This window comes from Leucoraja erinacea, chromosome 29 (genome assembly GCF_028641065.1).
Source record: "Leucoraja erinacea ecotype New England chromosome 29, Leri_hhj_1, whole genome shotgun sequence".
In the NCBI taxonomy this organism is placed as follows: domain Eukaryota; kingdom Metazoa; phylum Chordata; class Chondrichthyes; order Rajiformes; family Rajidae; genus Leucoraja; species Leucoraja erinaceus.
Genome location: NC_073405.1, coordinates 7,134,643 through 7,155,106, shown reverse-complemented (window position 1 = coordinate 7,155,106; position 20,464 = coordinate 7,134,643). Strand labels below are relative to the sequence as shown.

At 46.6% G+C, this 20,464-nt stretch overlaps 1 protein-coding gene across 4 annotated transcripts in view; it reads right to left on the bottom strand.

Moving 5' to 3' along the window:
- Nucleotides 1-20,464, bottom strand: part of LOC129711095 (microtubule-associated serine/threonine-protein kinase 3-like) — a 76,923-nt gene that overhangs the window by 27,053 nt on the left and 29,406 nt on the right. For 3 of the 4 annotated variants that reach the window (XM_055658484.1, XM_055658487.1, XM_055658486.1), the window contains 10 exons: nucleotides 16,869-16,938; nucleotides 14,613-14,691; nucleotides 13,863-14,020; nucleotides 11,216-11,294; nucleotides 7,398-7,607; nucleotides 6,589-6,690; nucleotides 4,234-4,366; nucleotides 3,696-3,754; nucleotides 760-842; nucleotides 458-666 (listed from right to left, as the gene is read on the bottom strand). In XM_055658484.1, the coding sequence (XP_055514459.1) occupies nucleotides 458-666; nucleotides 760-842; nucleotides 3,696-3,754; nucleotides 4,234-4,366; nucleotides 6,589-6,690; nucleotides 7,398-7,607; nucleotides 11,216-11,294; nucleotides 13,863-14,020; nucleotides 14,613-14,691; nucleotides 16,869-16,938 (1,182 nt within the window). The remainder of the gene's footprint in view (nucleotides 1-457; nucleotides 667-759; nucleotides 843-3,695; nucleotides 3,755-4,233; nucleotides 4,367-6,588; nucleotides 6,691-7,397; nucleotides 7,608-11,215; nucleotides 11,295-13,862; nucleotides 14,021-14,612; nucleotides 14,692-16,868; nucleotides 16,939-20,464) is intronic. The other variant, XM_055658485.1, reaches the window with a different exon arrangement.

The following is a 20,464-nucleotide window of genomic DNA, read 5'->3' as shown; positions in this document are numbered from 1 at the left end:
GTCCCGGGCAGGCTCCCAGATAAGCAGGCCTTAGATTCAATGCCCTGAGTGCCAACCCTGGGACCCGTGGATGCCAAGGTTACAGTCCGGAGATCAGAAACCTGCAATCGCAATTCTAGAGACTGAGAACCTGCAGTCGCAACTTTCAGTATAGTTTAGCGATGCAATGCGGGAACAGGCCCTTCGGCCCGCGGAGTTGAATTGAATACTATATTGTCACATGTGACAAGTCACGGTGAAATTCTTTGCTTACACGCCCAAGGTATGCAAATAGCTGCCACATAAAGGGCGCCGACAAAGTCACAAAGTATCCCGCGCCAGCTCCTCCCTTGTTTTCCCTCCCCCTCACGGCAGTTCCCCCACGCATTACAGCACCCAGAAATCAAACAGTCAAATGAAGAATCATACCCTGTCCACATGCTCAGCGTGACGAGAGGCGAGAAGCACGAGCTCTTACCTTCTACGTACTCCATCACCATGCATAGATGGCGCCTGGTTTCGAAGGAGCAGTACATGCTGACCACGAAGGGGTTCTCAGCGAACGTTAGGATGTCCCGCTCGACAAACACCTGCTTGATCTGGTTCCTCAGGATCAGGTTGTGCTTGTTCACCTTCTTCATGGCAAACCGCTGTCTTGTTTCCGTGTGTCGGACCAGGTAGACGGCCCTTGGGACAGAAACACTCGAGTCACAAACACGTTCACTGCTACTCGCCGTCGATGGAAGAGAAAGGAATGAAGGGGTTGTGCGTTCGACCTACCCGTAGGCCCCGTTACTGATCAGCTTAATTGTCTCAAAATCACTCTCCGTGGGTTTTCTGCGCAGTGGGATCGACCCAGCTCGCTGCGGAGAAGATAATACTCCGTGAATCAAAAGTTAGCATTCTTTTTTTTTTTTTTTTAATTTTTTTTAATATATTTTTATTTTATTTTTATTAGAAGTACGGTAAATTACAATCCTACACAACACATATATCTTAATACATTTTTTGTACCGCTTCATTTTTTTTTTGAGCTTTAAGAAAAAGGTAGAAGTAAGGAAAGTAAAGAAAGTGCAAGAGAGTCGTGCAGTGCAAGAGTGTAAGGAAAAGAAAGCCCCTTAGGAAAGAAGTTAGAGAAGGAAGTAAAGTGAGAAAATAGACCCTAGAAAAGAAAGAAAGAGAAAATAGAAACAATCGCTCTATTATAACATTAAACTCCGCAGAAAGGGGACTACCAACCAAGTCTGTTTTTGTTATTTTACCTCCCGTTACCAGGTCCTGATTCCGCTTATTTATATATTTGTTTTTTTTAGATTACTATTGCACCTCATACTTGTAATAGGTCCAGAAACATAGACCACGTCTTTTGGAATTGGTCTGCTTTACCTGCTAGGAGGAATCTCATCTCTTCCAGATGTAATGTTTCAAACATATTTGATATCCACATTTTTATTGTTGGTGTCGGCGCATTTTTCCAGAATTTAAGTATAAGCTTTTTTCCCATTATTAGCCCGTAATTAAATAAATTCTTCTGAAACACGTTTAATTCAGGGTTACCTTCCGATATTCCGAAGATAATCCATTCTGGTTTTGGTACCAGTTTTATTTTGATCAATTTTGAAAAAATATCAAATATTTCATACCAGAATTTTTGGATTTTTGTACAAAAAACAAAAGAGTGCGCTATGGTTAGCATTCTTTCCATAGAATAATCCTAGAATATAGAACAGCACAGCACAGCAACGAGCCCTTCGGCCCACAATGTTTGTGCCGAACATGACGTCAATGTAAACTGATTGCGTCTGCCTGTACATGATCCATTTCCCCCTATTCCCTGCACTTCCATGTGCCTATCTAAAAGCCTCTTCAAAGCTACTATTGACGCGAGACCGGACGGGTTGAGTAAAGTAATTTTTATTAACAATAAAAACGGGACAAAACCTCGTGCAATTCGCGTGCCTGGCTTCGCCAACAAAAACAGCTCCTGTTGCCGGGAGGAGCGCCGACGAACCAACTAAAAAAACCCGCCAACGAACCCCCGCCGTCACGTGACCGCGCCGACCAATGACGAGGGTTCTGACCTTCCCACCCCACCACTAGGTGCCGCTACACTATCGTATCTGCCTCCACCACCATCCTCGGCCGTTCGAGACCCACCACTCTGTAAGAAACCTGCCTCACACATCTCCTTTACATTTTACCCCATCACCTTAAGACTATGCCCTCTAGTCTTTGACATTTCCACCCTGGGAGAAAGATTCTGACTGTCTACCCTGTCTACGGCCTTTCATAATTTTATATGCTTCTGTCGTCTCCCCTTAACCTCTGACGCTCCAGAAAAAAACCAATTCAAGTTTATACAACTTCTCCTGGTAGCTGAAACCCTCTAACCCAGGCAGCATTCTTGTAAACCTCCTCCGCTCCCTCTCCAAAGCCTCCTCATCCTTCCTGTGATGGGCCGCGGTCCCAGAACATGGTCACGTGTTTGACAGCACTGGGCCTCTACTCGCTGGCGTTTAGAAGGTTGGGGGGGGGGGGGGGGGGGGGGGGGAGGGGGGAACCTCATTGAAACTTACAGAATAATGAAAGGGATAGATGGAGTGGATGTGGCAAGGATGTTTCCGACTGGTGGGAGAGTCTCGGACCACAGGTCATAGCCTCAGAATTAAAGACCGCTCTTTTCGAAAGGAGGTGAGGAGGAACTTCTTTAGTCATAACCTCTTAAGTGATAGGAGCAGAATTAGTGCCTTCTGGGCACATCAAGTCTACTCCGCCAGTCAATCATGGCTGATCTATCTTTCCCTCTCAACCCCATTCTCCTGCCTTCTCCCCATAACCCCTGACACCCGTACAAAGCAAGAATCTATCAATCTCTGCCTTAAAAATATCCATTGACCTGGCCTCCACAGCCTACTGTGGCCATGAATTCCACAGGTTCACCATTCTCTGACTAAAGAAATTCCTCCTCATCTCCTTTCCAAAGGTACGTCCTTTTATTCTGAGGCTATGTCCTCCGGTCCTCGACTCTCTCACTAGTGGAAACACCCTTTTCATATCCACTCTATCATAGAGTTGATTGTACTCTAATGATTTCCAAAAATAACTGTGGCTTGCACGGTTCATTGTGATAAAGGCAGGTGAATCGTGCTGCTTACCAGTCACCAGCGTGACTCTGGAAAGAACTGGCATAGACAGACTTTGCTGTGCCACAGAGTCATACAACACGGAAACAGACTCTTCGGCCCCACTCGCCCATTCCGACCAAGATGCCCCAGCTAAACTGGTCCCGTGTTTGGCCCATATAGAAACATAGAAAATAGGTGCAGGAGTAGGCCATTCGGCCCTTCGAGCCTGCACCGCCATTCAATATGATCATGGCTGATCATCCAACTCAGTACCCTGTACCTGCCTTCTCTCCATACCCCCTGATCCCTTTGGCCACAAGTGCCACATCTAACTCACTCTAAAATATAGCCAATGAACTGGCCTCAACTACATTTTGTGGCAGAGAATTCCACAGATTCACCAATCTCTGTGTGAAAAATGTTTTTCTCATCTTGGTCCTAAAAGACTTCCCCCTTATTCTAAAACCCTCTAAACCTTTCCTATCCCAGCACCTGTCCAGGTATTATTTATATACTGTTATGATATAGATGTTTTAGCACCCATTTCCTCGTCAAAAGAAGAACGGAACAAAAATAATTCTGCATACTTACATCCTGAGACTCATCGGTATTTGAGGAGATTGCGGAAACACTGTCCAGCTGAACCATGTCTGAGGAAACAATCAATTTTGGAAACAGAATCAAACTCAGCACGGATCCCACTCACAAAATCCACAGAGTCATGAGTGATTGAATTTGGGCAGTGAAATACAGGTGTTAGTTTTAGTGATACAGCGCGGAAATAGGCCCTTCGGCCCACCGGGTCCGTGCCGACCAGCGATCCCCGCACATTAACACTATCCTACACCCACCAGGGACAATTTTTTTAATTTTCCAAGCCAATTAAGCTACAGACCTGTACGTCGTTGGACTGTGGGAGGAAACCGAAGATCTCGGAGAAAACCCACGCATGTCACGGGGAGAACGTACAAACTCCGGACAGACAAGCAACCGTAATCGGGATCGAACCCGGGTCTCCGGCGCTGCATTCGCTGTAAGGCGGCAACTCTACCCGTGTGCGCGCCACTGTGACTGGAGTGGAGAGATATTATTACAAATAAGCGTCAGAAACACAAGGCCAATAGATTACCGTGGAGTGGATCCTTTGTCAACCCCAGCTGGTTGATGATGTACCGAGGTATGTCAGTCTTGATGCCTTGTCCAATTTTCGCATGTCCCTCTGCTGCCTCCAGCAAATGGTAAAACTCCTCAGGGTCAAATTCCTGTCACCAAAATCACACGACAATTGTTAGTTAGTGACCAAAACGGTGCTGGTCAAGGCAAGGCGAGGGTCATGGATGGTATAACATTCCTACCACAACCAGAGAGCACTCCTGAACTACTGTCGACCTCATCGGTGACTCCGACTATCCTTGATGGCTTTACTTTGCACTAAACATTATTCCCTTATCATGTATCTATATACACTATAAATGGCTCGATTGTAATCATGTAATGTCTTTTGTTTAAGAAGGAACTGCAGATGCTGGAAAATCGAAGGTACACAAAAATGCTGGAGAAACTCAGCGGGTGCAGCAGCATCTATGGAGCGAAGGAAATAGGCAACGTTTCGGCTCGAAACGTTGCCGATTTCCTTCGCTCCATAGATGCTGCTGCACCCGCTGAGTTTCTCCAGCATTTTTGTGTATCATGTAATGTCTTTCCGCTGACCAACAAAACAAAAGCTGCACGCAACAAAAGATTTTCATTGTACCTCGGTACACGTGACAATAAACTAAACTAACTAACGTTAGTAACAGTCCCGAACGATCCTACCTGATCCATACATGGCTCCAGATCAGGCAGCGAGGTTGAATCTTTACTACCTCTTCAGTTCAAGGATAATGAGGGATGGACAATCTGGAAAGAGTGTGGAGAAGATTTACGAGGATGTTGCCAAGAGTCGGGGGCATGAGCTATATGGTGAGGTTGAGCAGGCTAGGACTATTCCTTGGAGCGCAGGTGGATGAGGGGTGATCTTATAGAGGCGCAGGTACAAGATGAGGATAAGATGAGGGGTAGAGGTGTAAAAAATCAAGTAGACGCACACAGTCTCTTGCCTAGAGTAGGGGAATCGAGAACCAGAGGACATAGGTTTATGGTGGGGGTGGGGGCAATGATATAATAGAAGCCTGAGGGGTAACTTTATCACATAGAGGGTGATGGGTGAAGACCCCATTACCATGTTGCATGTTAATAAACTAAACTAAACTTGGAGACTATTTTTGAGGGAACTTGTTTGTAATTGGTCATGACTGCTGCAAATCACCACATTTTCAAGTGGCGGTTGATCTCTGTTTGGCATTGCTGTTAACTCACAGTAACATCACTTACGCTGCAGCAGCACAGAGCCCATTTATTCTGAGGTAGGCAAAAGTGCTGGAGAAACTCAGCGGGTGCAGCAGCATCTATGGAGCGAAGGAAATAGGCAACATTTCGCGCCCGAAACCCTTAGGTTTCGGCCCGAAACGTTGCCTATTTCCTTCGCTCCATAGATGCTGCTGCACCCGCTGAGTTTCTCCAGCACTTTTATCTACCTTCGATTTTCCAGCATCTGCAGTTCCTTCTTAAAAAACGTTTATTCTGAGTGTGGGACCGTCGGTGCAAATGTGTGTAGATGATGTCAATTCAAGGCAAGGGTCACTGACAGTGCAACCAAGACAATGTAATTGTTCGTTCAGGGCGAAGGTCAGTCTGTGTAATTATACAAAGGCACTGTTCATTCCGGGTGAGGGTCACCCATGGTGTATCTGTACAACGTTACTGTTCATTCAGTACAGAGATACGGTTAATTCAGGGTGAGCATCCCTCCCAGTGTCATTCTACAGAACCCACTGTATCTTTCTGTGCCGGGGAATGCATATTCCAGGAGGTATCTCTTTCTTTAGTTTAGATTAGAGATACAGCGCGGAAACTGGCCCTTTTGGCCCCGCCGACCAGTGATTCCCGTACTTTAATACTACCCTACACCCACGAGGAACAATTTACATTCATACAATAGACAATAGACAATAGGTGCAGGAGTAGGCCATTCAGCCCTTCGAGCCAGCACCGCCATTCAATGTGATCACGGCTGATCATCCCCAATCAGTACCCCCCGTTCCTGCTCATATCCCCTGACTCCGCTATCTTTAAGAGACCTATCTAGCTCTCTCTTGAAAGCATCCCGAACACCTGCCTCCACCACCCTCTGACGTAGAGAATGCCACAGACCAAGCCAATTAACCTACAAACCTGTACGTCTTTGGAGTGTGGAAGTTAAACCGAAGATCTCGGGGAAAACCCACGCGTTCGCGGGAAGAGCATGCAAACTCCACACAGACAGTGCCCGAGGTCGGGATCGAACGCGGGTCTCTGGCGCTATAAGCGCTGTAAGGCAGCAACTCTACCGCTGCGCCACCGGGCCGTCATGTTGTTTCCCCTCGGATTGCCCCGTGACACTCACCAAACACTCGAGCAGGCGAGCCGGTCGGGCGATGATCATCAGCAGCTTCCTCACCAGCTGAGTAATGAACATCACCTCCTCACTGTCTGAGCGATCAAAGGCCTGGAGAGAGAACCAGGGAGCAGCAGTCAGAGCACAGCACAGCAAGGGCAACTCCGGGGATGAGGTGAGAGGGAACACAAAGGCACAGTGAGGGAAGGGGGGGGGTGAGAATTTACCACCTGCCTTCCACTCAATCTTACTCTATTCCATACCGTGAAGTGGATATAACACGATTGCTGAATTTGGGAACTATTTGGACGAACCCAGTCATATTGGTTATATCCCAATTTTGATCAGGAACTAAAGAATCACTTCAAAAGTACTTTGCAAATTGACAAGCAATAAAAAAAAAGCTGTCTTACAAAAAAAAACTTAGGGGAAAAAAGAACGCGTCTATGTAACCTCCCTGCAGTAAACAGACACCATTGTTGCTCAAGAACACATTCTGTTCTATGAATTAGGAGGTGTGGGATTTCTCAGGTAGTAGATGGGGTGGGGTGGGTTTATAGGTTAGTCAGGGTGTAGTTGTACAGTGGGGGGGGGGGGGGGGGGTTATAAGTGTGTACGGGTGTAGTTGTACTGGGTGGAGTGGGTTTATAAGTGTGTAAGGGTGTGTCTGTATTGGGTGGAGTGGGTTTATAAGTGTGTAAGGGTACGGTTGTATGGAGTGGGGTGGGTTTATGGTTGTGTACAGGCGTGGTTATTTTATACAGTGGCTGTCTGGCTCGACCATACTCCACGTGGAGGTGTGCCAGGTCGGGACTCACGTCGTGGAGCAACTTCTCCAGGTTGTCCTGCAACTCCAGGAAGTAGCGTGAAGTAACGAGGGCTTCCCGCGACTTGTCCAGGCAGTCCCGGGCCAGCTCGATGATCTGGTGGCGGATGAATCCCAGCACCCCATCCGCCAAGGGCAGCACCTCCTTGGACGTGAAGCTGCTGATCATCTCTTGTAGCCGCTCCTCCATCTGAGCAGTCGCCTGCAACCAACAGAGGAAATAAAGCAGTTCGGTTAGTGAAGATGATACTCAGAGGTGAGACCATTACAGCCAGTACACTACTGAAGCCAACAGGGCAGCGCAAGGAGAAGAAATTGGAGCAGAGGTTTAGATTATCGTTTTAGTGTTACAACATGGAAACAGGCGCTTCAGCCCACCGAGTCCGCACCCACCAGCGACCCCCGAGTATACATGTGCTATCCTACACACAAGGGACAAATGAGTGTCTGTGGCCAGTGATGTCCTGCAGGTGGAACTTTTATAGTGTAAGAACTGCAGATGCTGGTTTAAACCAAAGATAGACACAAAATGCTGGAGTAACTCAGCGGGACAGGGAGTATCTCTGGAGAGAAGGAATGGGTGTGACGTTTCGTGCCGAAACCCTTCTTCAGACTTTTATTGTTTGATAAGTATGTTATCAAGGTGGATGTGATTGTAGAAGTATGATCAGTAAGCTTGCAAACATGAAATGTTGGTGTAGCTGGGTGTGAAAAGGATAGCACTTGGCCACATGATGAATTTGGAAAGATTGGCATAATAATGGACAATGAAATGACATTTTTTTAAGTCATTAATTTGTCGTTACTAATACTTAGGACCCTGGAAGGAACGAGGAACAGAGTGACCTTGATACACACAGATTAAGAAAGCAGACAAGATACTTGCCTTGAACACAAAGTGCTCGAGTAACTCAGCGGGTTCGACAGCATCTCTGGAGGGCATGGATAGGTGAATGTTTTGGGTTGGGTCCCTTCTTTAGAAGGTCCCAACCCAAAACATCGGACCCACTGAGTTACTCCAGCATTAGTGTTTTACGCAAGATTCCAGCATCTGCAGTTCCTTGTGTCTATAAGATACTTACCTTCATTAGTTGGGGTGTACATGAACAGGAAGGTAATGGCACAACTATATTAGATACTTTTCTAAAACTTCCTGTTTTTAATTTGGATTTCAGCATATGTTTTTTCTTTCATTTTATATTAAATATTAGCTAAGCCACTGCTGATCTATCGTGTGCAATTAGCTTTGAGATACAGCGTGGAAACAGGCACTTCGGCCCACCGGGTCCTTGCCGAGCAGCAATCACCCGGACACTACTTTTATCCTCCACACTAGGAACAATTTACAGAGGCCAATTAACCTACAAACCCGCACGTCTTTGGGAAACCGGAGCGCCCGGGGGAAGTCCATGCGATCACAGGGAGAATGTGCAAACGCCACACAGACAGCACCTGTAGTCAGGATTGAACCCGGGTCTCTGGCACTGCAAGGCAACAGCTCTACCGCTGTGCTGCCCTGTGTGCATTGGCGATCTCTATCTTATAGCAAGATTGCAATTACAGCAGAGAGGGTGCACAGAGAATAATGCAGGATGGTGTTTAGGGTGGAGTGTTTCAGCAAACAGTGGGAACTGAATGAGATTAGTTTTGTATGTTTTCCCAGGACCAGAAAAGGCTGAGGGAGGACCTGACTGAGGTAATGCCAATAAAAGCCATTGGTAGGGTGAATACTGAGGTATTTTTCCTCTTAGGGAAGGTATCCACAACAAAAGATCCCAGGCTTAAGGCAAGGAGTAGCAGATTTAAAGGGGATTTGAGGAAGTCAATGCACTTCAGAATGTTACACAATTCAATACAATTGCTTCCCTTTATCTAATTCCCAATGATTCAATCATTCATCACAGGAAAATCCCTTGATCCCAGGAACCAATCTTGTCAACCTTCTCTGAACTGCCTCATTGGCAACTAAATGTACAAGAATAATCCCAGGAATTAGTAGGTTAACCTTTGATGAGCGTTTGTCGGCACTGGGCCTGTACTCGCTGGAGTTTAGAAGAATGAAGGGGGAGACCTCTTTGAAACATACAGAATAGTGAAAAGCTTGGATAAAGTGGATGTGGAGAGGATGTTTCCACTAGTGGGAGAGTCTAGGACTAGAGGACGTAGCCCCAGAATTTAAGGACGTTCTTTTAGGAAGGAGATGAGGAGAAAAGACTTTAGTCAGAGGGTGGTGAATCTGTGGAATTCTTTGTCACAGAAGGCTGTGGAGTCCATGTCAGTGGATATATTTAAGGCGGAAATATAGATTCTTGATTAGTACACGTGTCAGAGGTTATGGGGAGAAGGCAGGAGAATGGGGTTAGGAGGGAGAGATAGATCAGCCATGAACTACTATACCTTATATTCTTCCTAAATAAGGAAAATGCAGTGTTGTGGGGAGTGTTCTGAACAATGCTCTGAAAAACCGGGGTGGAGAATAACCATTTAGTTTTAGTGATATTGATTGAAAAATAATTTTAGGAGGTGACAGGGAGGATCGTTTCCCAGTGACATGCGATCCGGTGTATTCATTGAGTGGGTAGCTAGGGCCCTACATCTGAATGAAACCTTTGTCATAGAAACATAGAAAAATGGTGCAGGAGTAGGCCATTTGGCCCTTTGAGCCTGCACCGCCATTCAATATGATCATGGCTGAACATCCAACTCAGTATCCGGTACCTGCTTTCTCTCCATACCCCATGATCCCTTTAGCCACAAGGGCCACATCCAACTCCCTCTTAAATATAGCCAATTAACTGGCCTCAACTACATTCTGTGGCAGAGAATTACACAGATTCACCACTCTCGGTGTGAAAAATGTTTTTCTCATCTCGGTCCTAAAAGATTTCCCCTTTGTCATTAAACTATGACCCCTTGTTCTGGACTTCCCCAACATCGGGAACAATCTTCCTGCATCTAGCCTGTCCAACCCCTTAAGAATTTTGTAAGTTTCTATAAGATCCCGCCTCAATCTTCCAAATTCTAGCGAGTACAAGCCGAGTCCTTCTACACAGATCTGTAGTGGAATTTTAGACTAAGTTAGTTTATCTTCACGTGTTTTGTTGTGTGCTGACCTGTCAGCGAAAAGAGAATACGCGATTACAATCGTGCCGCCCACAGTGTACAGATAGTTTAAGAAGAGCATTTTGTGTCTACCTTCGATTTAAACCACCATCTGCAGTTTTTTCCTATACATTAAGAAGAGGACAGTTAAAGTAAGAAATGCTGCTGCTGCTGCTGCTGCTGCTGCTGGAGTAGAGATATATAAGAGTGCAGCGATTGTAATCCACCGCTGTGACCTGCACACAAACACTCGCCTGGCTTGGCCGTCATCCTGGATCATGTCCCAGGCTCAGTTATGGCCTAAGCAGGTCATCTTCGCATTTGCCCCATCATCAATTGACTAAACGCGGCACTGGTGCAGTGGTAGAATTGCTGCCTTGCAGCGCCAGAGATTCGAGTTCAATCCTGACTACGGGTGCTTGTCTGTGCTGAATTTATACGTTCTCCCTGTGACCGCGTGTTTCCCCCCCCGGGATTTTCGGTTTCCTCCCGCACTCCAAAGGCGTGCAGGTTTGTAGGTTAATTGGTATGATATAATTGTAAATTGTCCCTGGTTTGTGTAGGATGGTGTTAAGTGTACAGGAATCGCAGGTCGGTGTGGACTCGGTGGGCCGAAGGGCCGGTTTCTGCGCTGTATCTCTAAACTAAACTTATGTGAAGCATCAGAGCTGCAAGAACGCTGGGTCACAAGGATATCGTACGACTTACCTTAGGAAACCGCTCCTTGTACACATGGTTCATCATCACAATCTCATTATCGAAGGAAAGTGACGCGCGGCCTGGGCTACTTGAAAACAGGAATAATAAAAAGTGTTATCAATATTATCGACATTACCAAGATGATTGATATTAATACAAGTTAAATTATTGTAATTTACTTTTAGTTTATTATTGTTACATGTACCGAGGTAAAGTGAAAAACATTTTTGTTGCGTGCTATCCAGTCAGCGAAAAGACCGTACATGATTACAACCACTGTGTACAGATACAAGGGTATAACGTTTAGTACACTTTAGTCTGTTTGAACTGTTTTGACTATTTTACTGTTCTTTTTACAAACCATGTTCTCGGGGTATCTAAATCTAAATCTTATTAGTTATTTAGGTTATGACATCGGATGGAAGCTGCATACCAAATCTCGTTGCACTTATGTGCAATGACAATAAAATATATTATTATTATTATTATTACAAGATAAAGTTCAGTAAAGTCCAATTAAAGATATAGAGGAAAAAGGAAATGCAGATCAGCGCTGGTTTATACCAAAGATAGACACAAGGTGCTGGAGTAACTCAGCGGTTTAGGCTGCATCTCTGGAGAAAAAGATGGATGACGTTCCGGGTCAGGACCCTTCTTCAGATGTCATTCATCTTTTATCTCCAGAGATGCTGCCTGACCTGCTGAGTTACCCCCAGCATTTTGTGACTACCTTTCTGATCAAAGACAGTTTGATATGATATGCCATTTATTGTCACTATACATGTACAGTGAAACTGAAAGCTGCTCGTACTCAGTGCATACATACAATTTTACACAAAAAACAAGAAACAGAAAAACAAAACAGAAGGGAGATGGGGGGGGGGGGGGGGAATAGGTGCACAAATTCTACGGCGCTACATACATATATACATATATACAGATGGAAGTCCGTGTTGGGCGGTGTAGTCAGTGCATGTGTGGATTTGAATTTATGGTAGATATAATTCTCGGGAAGCAGCTATTCCTGAGTCTGTTTGTCCTGGATTTGATGCACCTATAGCGCCTTCCCGAGGGCAGCAGGTCGAACAGTCCAAACGCAGGATGGGAGCTGTCTTTGGTGATCTTCTTTGCCCTGCTAAGGCAGCGGGAGGTGTAGATGTCCATCAGGGAGGGGAGAGGGCAACAAATGATCCTCTGCGCTGTCCTGGTTACCCTCTGAAGCCTCTCCCTGTCTGCCATGGTGCAGCTGCCATACCATGCTGTAATGCAGTATGTCAGCAGGCTCTCGATGGACGAGCGGTAGAAGGTCAGCAGCAGGTTGGAGTCCAGGTTGTGCTTCCTGAGGACCCTCAGGAAGTGCAGCCGCTGCTGAGCCTTCTTGATGACCGCCGTCGTGTTGTCCGTCCAGGAGATGTCAGCAGCGATATGGACGCCGAGAAACCGGAAGGTGTTGACCCTCTCCACACACTCGCCGTTAATGTGTAGGGGGACTAAGTCGGTGCTGTGCCTCCTGAAGTCGACAATGAGCTCTTTTGTTTTCCTGGTGTTCAGAGCCAGATTGTTTTCTGAGCACCAGGTTGTCAACTTCAGGACTTCCTCTCTGTAGGCTGCCTCGTCTCCCTTTGAAATAAGTCCGACCACAGTAGTGTCGTCAGCAAATTTGACGATGCGGTTGTTGTTGTGGGCCGGACTACAGTCGTAGGTGTAGAGACAGTATAAGAGGGGGCTTAGCACACAGCCCTGTGGGGAACCGGTACTCAACCTGCGAGTTTGAGGTCTCCAGTATGGTAGATGGGAGCTGGTGAGTGGACGGTTCAGTTGCCTGATAACAGCTGGGGAAAAAAAACTGTCCCTGAATCTAGAGGCATGTGTTTTTCAAACTTCTGTGCCTCTTGCCTGATGGGAGAGGGGAGAAGAGGGAGTGACCGGGGTGGGACAGGTACTTGATTATGCTAGTGGCCTTGACGAGGCAGCGTTAAGCGTAGATGGATGGAGTCACTGGAAGGGAGGTTGGTTTGTGTGATGGTCTGGGCTGCGTCCACAACTCTCTGCAATTTCTTGCGGTCTTGGATGGAGTTGTTCCTAAACCGTGCTGCGATGCAGTCCGATAAAATGCTTTCTACGGGGCATCTGCAGACGTTGGTGCTGGGTTGTTGGGGACATGCCAAACTTCTCAAGTCTTCCAAGGAAGTAGAGGCGTTGATGATTGTAATTATATACAGTAATCATGTATACTAAGTATTTATATGTATTTTATGGTGTTTTTATATGCAATGTATTTGATGTAATGTCGTCTCTTGGGACCTTGAGTCTGAAAGTTTAATAAGTTTAATGGAGGCAGGTTCTCTGGATGCTTTCAAGAGAGAGCTAGATGGGGCTCTTAAAAATAGCGGAGTCAGGGGATATGGGGAGAAGACAGGAACGGGGTACAGATTGGGGATCAGCCATGATCACATTGAATGGCGGTGCTGGCTCGAAGGGCCAAATGGCCTACTCCTGCACCTATTGTCTAATGTCTAATAATAATATATCTGATTAGTATTGGTGGTATCATTGATATTAAACTCCGATTGACCAGTCAAGGACGTTAGTGATAATTAGTGATAGTCGAGATACCTTTGCTCTGGACTTCCCCTCTAACCTCCACTCCTCTTACCTGAGGCTCCTGGATCGAGGGCGTGTGGTGGGCAACTGGGACCCGTCATCGTCAGCGACGCTGTCCGTGCTGCGGAAGTGCTTGCAGAGCGATCGCAGTTCCTCCGCCGTGGGCTGGAACGGCAGCTGATGCAGCCGCTCCTGAGAGGAGGAGGAGGACTGGCGGAAACACAAAACACTTCTCGTGAGATCTCAGTCCGAGCTGAGGCACGTGGGCCATCTCTGAACCCGAGAAGCTTCTCCCGTCCCTCACACACCCATCTGTGCCCACTTTCCCCACACCCGTCCCTCAACCTCCCCACCCCACCACACCACTCTCCCTTTAGCCCAATCTCTCCCATTCACCCGCACACATTCCCACCCCTGCGCTGCCACACCTACTCTCACTCCCCAACCTCTCCCTGTCCCCACCGCATGTTGGGAGGGATTGGGCACCAGTGGCACGGCTGGCAGAGCCGCTGCCTCACAGCTCCAGAGACCCGGGTTCGATCCTGACCTCGGGTGCTGCCTGTACGGAGTTTGCACGGACTCCCTGTGACCGCGTGGGATTCCTCCGGTTCCCTCCCACGTCCCAAAGACATGCAGGTTTATGGCTTCATTGGCCTCTGTAAATTGCTCCCTTGCATCTAGGGAGTGGATGGGAAAGTGGGATAACATAGAGCTAGTGGGAACGGATGATCGATGGTTGGAGCGGATTTAGTGGGCCTGTTTCCATGCTGGATCTATGCGTCAGTCCTGGGGGAGGACTCACCGACAGAGTGGAGCTTGGAGTGTTGGTTCCATATCCTGAGGATGGCAGGGAGGCCAAGGACCAGCGGCGACCATCCATCCTGTGAAGGAAAAATCAGCACAGTGTGATCCCATTGCCATCAAGAAAAAACAAACTCCAATGTTTACAATGGGACCATATTGTCAAATGTACCCAGGTACAGTGAAATTCATGTTTGTACACAGTTCAGTACAGGTATCACTATACATAAGCACTTGGATACATCTTAGATAAGCTCACTGAAAGTAAGCATGCAGGTACAGCAGGCAGTGAAGAAAGCCAATGGCATGCTAGTCTTCATAACAAGAGGAGTTGAGTATAGGAGCAAAGAAGTCCTTCTGCAGTTGTACAGGGCCCTGATGAGACCACACCTGGAGTATTGTGCACAGTTTTGGTCTCCATATTTGAGGAAGGACATTCTTGCTATTGAGGGAGTGCAGCATAGGTTCACAAGGTTAATTCCCAGCACGGCGGGACTGTCATATGCTGATAGAATGGAGCGGTTGGGAATTAGAAGGTTGATACGGGATCTTATTGAAACATATAAGATTATTAAGAAATTGGACACGCAAGAGGCAGGAAACATGTTTGCGATGTTGGGGAAGTCCAGAACCAGGGGCCACAGTTTAAGAATAAGGGGTAGGCCATTTAGAATGGAGATGAGGAAAAAGTTTTTCACCCAGAGAGTTGTGAATCTGTGGAATTCTCTGCCTCAGAAGGCAGTGGAGGCCAATTCTCTGGATGCTTTCAAGAGAGTGTTAGATAGAGCTCTTAAAAGTAGCGGAGTCAGGGGATATGGCGAGAAGGCAGGAACTGGGTACTGATTGTGGATGATCAGCCATGATCATGGCGGTGCTGGCTCGAAGGGCCGAATGGCCTACTCCTGCACCTATTGTCTATTGTCTAAACTCCTGCCTCACTTGGAAGGGATGTTTAGGTCCTTTGAATGGTGTCGAGGAAAAAGGTGGTACATTTCCTAAAGTGGCAGGGGAAAGTGCAAGGGGTGAAGGGGCTGTTCGAGGGGGGTGGAAGGGGAGAGTGGAGAGGCGAATGAGCGAAACAGAGAATCTTGAAGAAAACGGTCCCTGTGGGGAGAAGGGAAGGGGCAAGACGTGGCTGGTGGTGGGATCACGTGGGAGCTGGGATAAAAATGGCCGAGGTTGATGTGTGTGACGTGGAGTGGAGATTGGTGGGGTGAAAGAGGAGGATAGTGGAAACTCTATTGATGTTCAGTCTGGTGAAATTGGAGTCGCGGAGGAGTATTGAGAGTAGGAGTATGGGAAATGAGCATGCGTGACGTTCAGCAGCTGAAGATGTGGAGATTTTAAGCCTCAAGCATTGGGGAAACTCCAGGAACATGAGATTAGATTAAATAAAATGAGATGAAGATTAGAAAGGAGATGAGGAGGAATTTCTTTAGTCAGAGGGTGGCGAATCTGTGGAATCCAATGCCACAAACTGCTGTGGAGGCCAAGTCATTGGGTATTTTTAAGGCAGGGATTGATTAGTAAGGGTGTCGAGGGTTATGGGGGAAGAGGCAGGAGAATTGGGTTGAGATGGAAAGATAGATCAGCCATGCTTGAATTACTGAGTAGACTCGATGGGCCGAATGGCCTATTTCTGCCCCTATGACTTATGAAATCTTAGGTTCTGTTGATGTTGAGTCAACCTCACACTGAGTGTGCATAAGTTTAGTTTAGTGATACAGCACGGAAACAGGCCCTTCGGCCCATCGGGTCCGCGCCGACCACACACATTAACACAATCCTACACCTACTAAGGACAATTTTTTTTACATTTACCAAACCAATTAGCCTACAAACTTGTACGTCTTTGGAGTGTGGGAGGAAACCAAAGATCTCGGAGAAAACCCACGCAGGTCCACGGGGAGAACGTACAAACTCCGTACAGACAAGCACCCGTAGTCGGGATCGAACCCGGGTCTCCGGTGCAGCATTCGCTGTCGGGCAGCAACTCTACCGCTGCGCCACCGTGACCTCTTCCTATCTTGTGCCAAAACAAATCACCTGAAGTCAGGGACAGTGGACGAGGTTGGAATGCGCGCTGCCTAACCTTCCCGTGGAGAGAGGGAAGAAGTAGACTAGACCGAGTCAGCGTGGATCAGACCGAGGGAAGGGGTGAATCAGACACCTTTCTGCCTCCATCCATCCCTCCTTCCTCCTTGAACAAATGCCCCATTATGTGGACAAATCCCTCGCGTATGGAATTCCACACTACCTTCGTGCGAATGGAAAGCTGAGAGCAGGACTGGTGGACAATATCCTCGGGCTGTCCAGTGGGCTTCCAGCTGAATAATAAAAATCACAAAACAATTGTCAAGGAAATTGTAATTAAAAATTGAAATCCAAAATAAAAAAACAGATATCATAAAATTAAGGCACATTTACCCACCATTGATTAGATACAGAATGTAGCTAGCTCCCTCTACTCTGTCCTTCCAAGGCTCGGAGCGGAAAAAGTTTGATACTGGGTAAATCAATGCTAATTTCTTCCTTTACACCACTGGACTCTACTATTTCATCCTATCCCTGATAACCGTGTGAAAATGACCAAATCATTTGCAACCTTGACCTTATATCCAACCCTAGTATGAGCATCAGGCACATGTCCAGATCATTTCAGATTCAGATTCAGATTCAGATTCAATTTTAATAGTAAGATTAAACGAGTACTTACCAGTACGAAGTTTGATCTGTATTTTATGAGGAGTTACGATGAGGGATTACGTGAAGAACCCACCCAGCGCGCAGGCGCGGCATACTTCCAAGCAGCGGTGTGGAATCACAGATAGACACTAGTTGAAGTAAAGATAGTGAAGACCAACGAGACATTAGTCCGAATTTGATCTATATAATGAGGGTGGGAGCGGAGGGCACGTAATCCCTCATCGTAACTCCTCATAAAATACAGATCAAACTTCGTACTGGTAAGTACTCGTTTAATCTTACTATTTTACTTCGGAGTCACGTGAGTGACTACGTGAAGACTTCAAAGGTCTGTGATTTCAAACCGTGTAACAGTTATATCACTCACTGCCGAAAGGTCATCGAGGGAGGAAGTGGTAGCTAGAGACCAACAAGTTTGTTTAGTTATAAAAGAAATATTTATTAACTATAACAAAAACAAAATAGCTCCCATGGGCTTTAAATCATAACTTTGCGGTTTGTAAAACAGTATCCGCAAAGACGTCCTGTTCCATCAGCGGTTTGTTGTAAAATCGTTGGAATGTCGATTCCCTTGACCATCCCGCTGCTCTGAGGATGTGGTCGAGGGGAACCTGCATCCTATCCGCCGCTGAGGTGGACGCTGCCCTGGTTGAATGGGATTTAAAAAACATTAGTGTTAATCCCTGCCATGCTGAGGACCTGTTTCAACCATCTGGATAATGTTTGGCTGGTTACCCGTCCAAAAGGCTTCCTGTGGCTAACCCATAAGGCTTTCTCTCTCCCTCTTAGCGTTTGGGTAGTGTCTAGATAATGTTGAAGGTGGGTCACCACACACAGCCTAGGTTCTGGAGGGTAAGCCCGGAAGATCATCGGGGAGTTTGATGTACCTGGTATACTTTGTTTTACCAACTCCGGCATAGTGATAGTAATGGTATCTGGGGTGGTCACCATCTAGTTTAGATTAAGCTGATGGAGCGCCTGGCCCCTTTGAGCTGAGACAAGCGCCTTGAACATGAGGTTTTTGTAAGTGGCCTGTTCCAGGCTCAGGGATCCCACCGGAGGCCAACCTCGAAGGTGTGTGAGAACTACACTCACATCCCACATGTGAGTGTATCTAGGCGTAGGGGGTTTGGTATTAAAGATCCCCTTAAGGAGTCTGATGACTAGAGGGTGGGATCCCACACTATGCTGTTCTATCGGCATTAGATATGCGGACAGTGCGCTCCGAGCCGTGTTGATGGCACTGTAGCTCATCTTGAGATCATGGTGCAGGTGGGCCAGGAACTCCAGCACATCCGAGATCGAAGTCGTCGTGTAGGATGTCCCTGCGTCCAGACAGTACTGTTCCCATTTCCTGATGAAGGTCAGGTACTGTTTCTTGGTGGAAACTCGCAGGGATGCCGACATGGTGGTGATTGTTCTGTCTGATAACCCCAATCCCCGGTAAGGCCTGTTCAAAATCTGGAAACCAGGAGTTTCAATTTTTGGTGGCATGGATGGCTAATGCCAGTTACCGGGTGAGTCAATAATTGGGGGTGGTGTGTGTTGAAGGGACCATTGGTGTCTCTACCACCATGTCGTGGAACATTGGGAACCATGGTTGGGTAGGCCAGTCGGGCACGACCAGAATGCCAGAGGCTGAGTCTGCCTGAATTTTCTGGAGTACCCGACTGATGAGGCAGAAGGGAGGGAAAGCATAGAAAAAGAAATTTCCCCAGTCCAGCGTGAAGGCATCTACCGCTGCTGCCTCTGGGTCTGGTTCCCAAGCCACATACATGGGTAGTTGGTGATTTAACCTAGACGCAAACAAATCTATATCTGGCGTACCATATTGCTTGATAATTTTAGCAAATGATTTTGGGTCCAACATCCATTCGATGTTGTCGTTGAATTTTCGTGACCTGGTGTCCGCCACTAAATTTAGCTTGCCTGGTAAATAGGCAGCTGATAGCCAAATATGTCTCTCGACACACCATTGCCAGATTATAGCAGTTAATTTGTCGCATGATACTGATTTAATGCCACCCATGTGCTGGATATAAGATACTGCCGTAGTGTTGTCGATCATAATTCTAACATGCACGTGTCGCATACCAGATGCATATGCTTTTAGCCCATAAAAGGCGGCGAGCATTTCCAAAAAGTTAATGCCCAGTGAGTGTAGTAGCGATGCCTCTGAATTAGTCCATCTGCCACCTGTGCTGTCTTTGGAGTTAGTAGCTCCCCAGCCTAAAGCACTGGCATCCGTTGCAATGGTTATGTTAGGATTGGTTACGGTGATAGGACTGTGACTGTGCCAAATATTGTCAACCCACCACTGAAGTTCTAATTTGGCTTCAGCGGGTAAATCCATTTTGCGATCATAATGCCCCCTATGAAGGCGTAATGCATGAGTCCTTGCTCTTTGGAGATGTTGATAATGCAAGGGCCCATGTTGGGCAGCCGGAAATGCTGCTACTATAGAGCCAATAACTCTGGCTACATGCCGTATTCTAGGTTGCGGGGTGGCAATTAAATGGCTACAAGCTTCAATGAGTGAAACTGTTTTGTTTCTGGGCAGAGTGACAGTCATGTGAATCGTGTCAATAGTGAAGCCTAAGTAATCCATGTTAGTAGTAGGCTCCAATATTGATTTATCTGGGTGGAGGATAAAACCCAAAGTTTCAAGGAGTTGTTTAGTGGCTAACACTCCTGCGACAGCTTGATCCCGTGTTCTTCCTAATATGAGAACATCGTCCAGATAGGCCACTACTAAATGTTTTAATTCTCTCAATTTCTTCATGGCCACTTTAAGAATTTTCGTAAATAGTCTGGGAGCTGTCGTTAAACCATTGGGCAAAGCTCGGTACTGCCATAGCTGGCCCCTCCAGATAAATTTCAGATATTTAAAGTAATCTTTATGAATGGGTACCAAATAGTAAGCATCTTTGATATCTATGCTTGCCATGTAGTATCCCTTGGAGATCAGTTGTCTGGCAGTGACAAATGTCTCCATTTTGAAATGTTGATACTCAACAGACTGATTAAGTGATGTCAGGTCAATAATAATGCGACATCCACCATCTTTTTTAGTTTTGAGAAAAATATTTGATACAAATTCTTGCGGCTCGTGTGTGGTCATTTCTATGATGCCTTTAGCCACGAGCC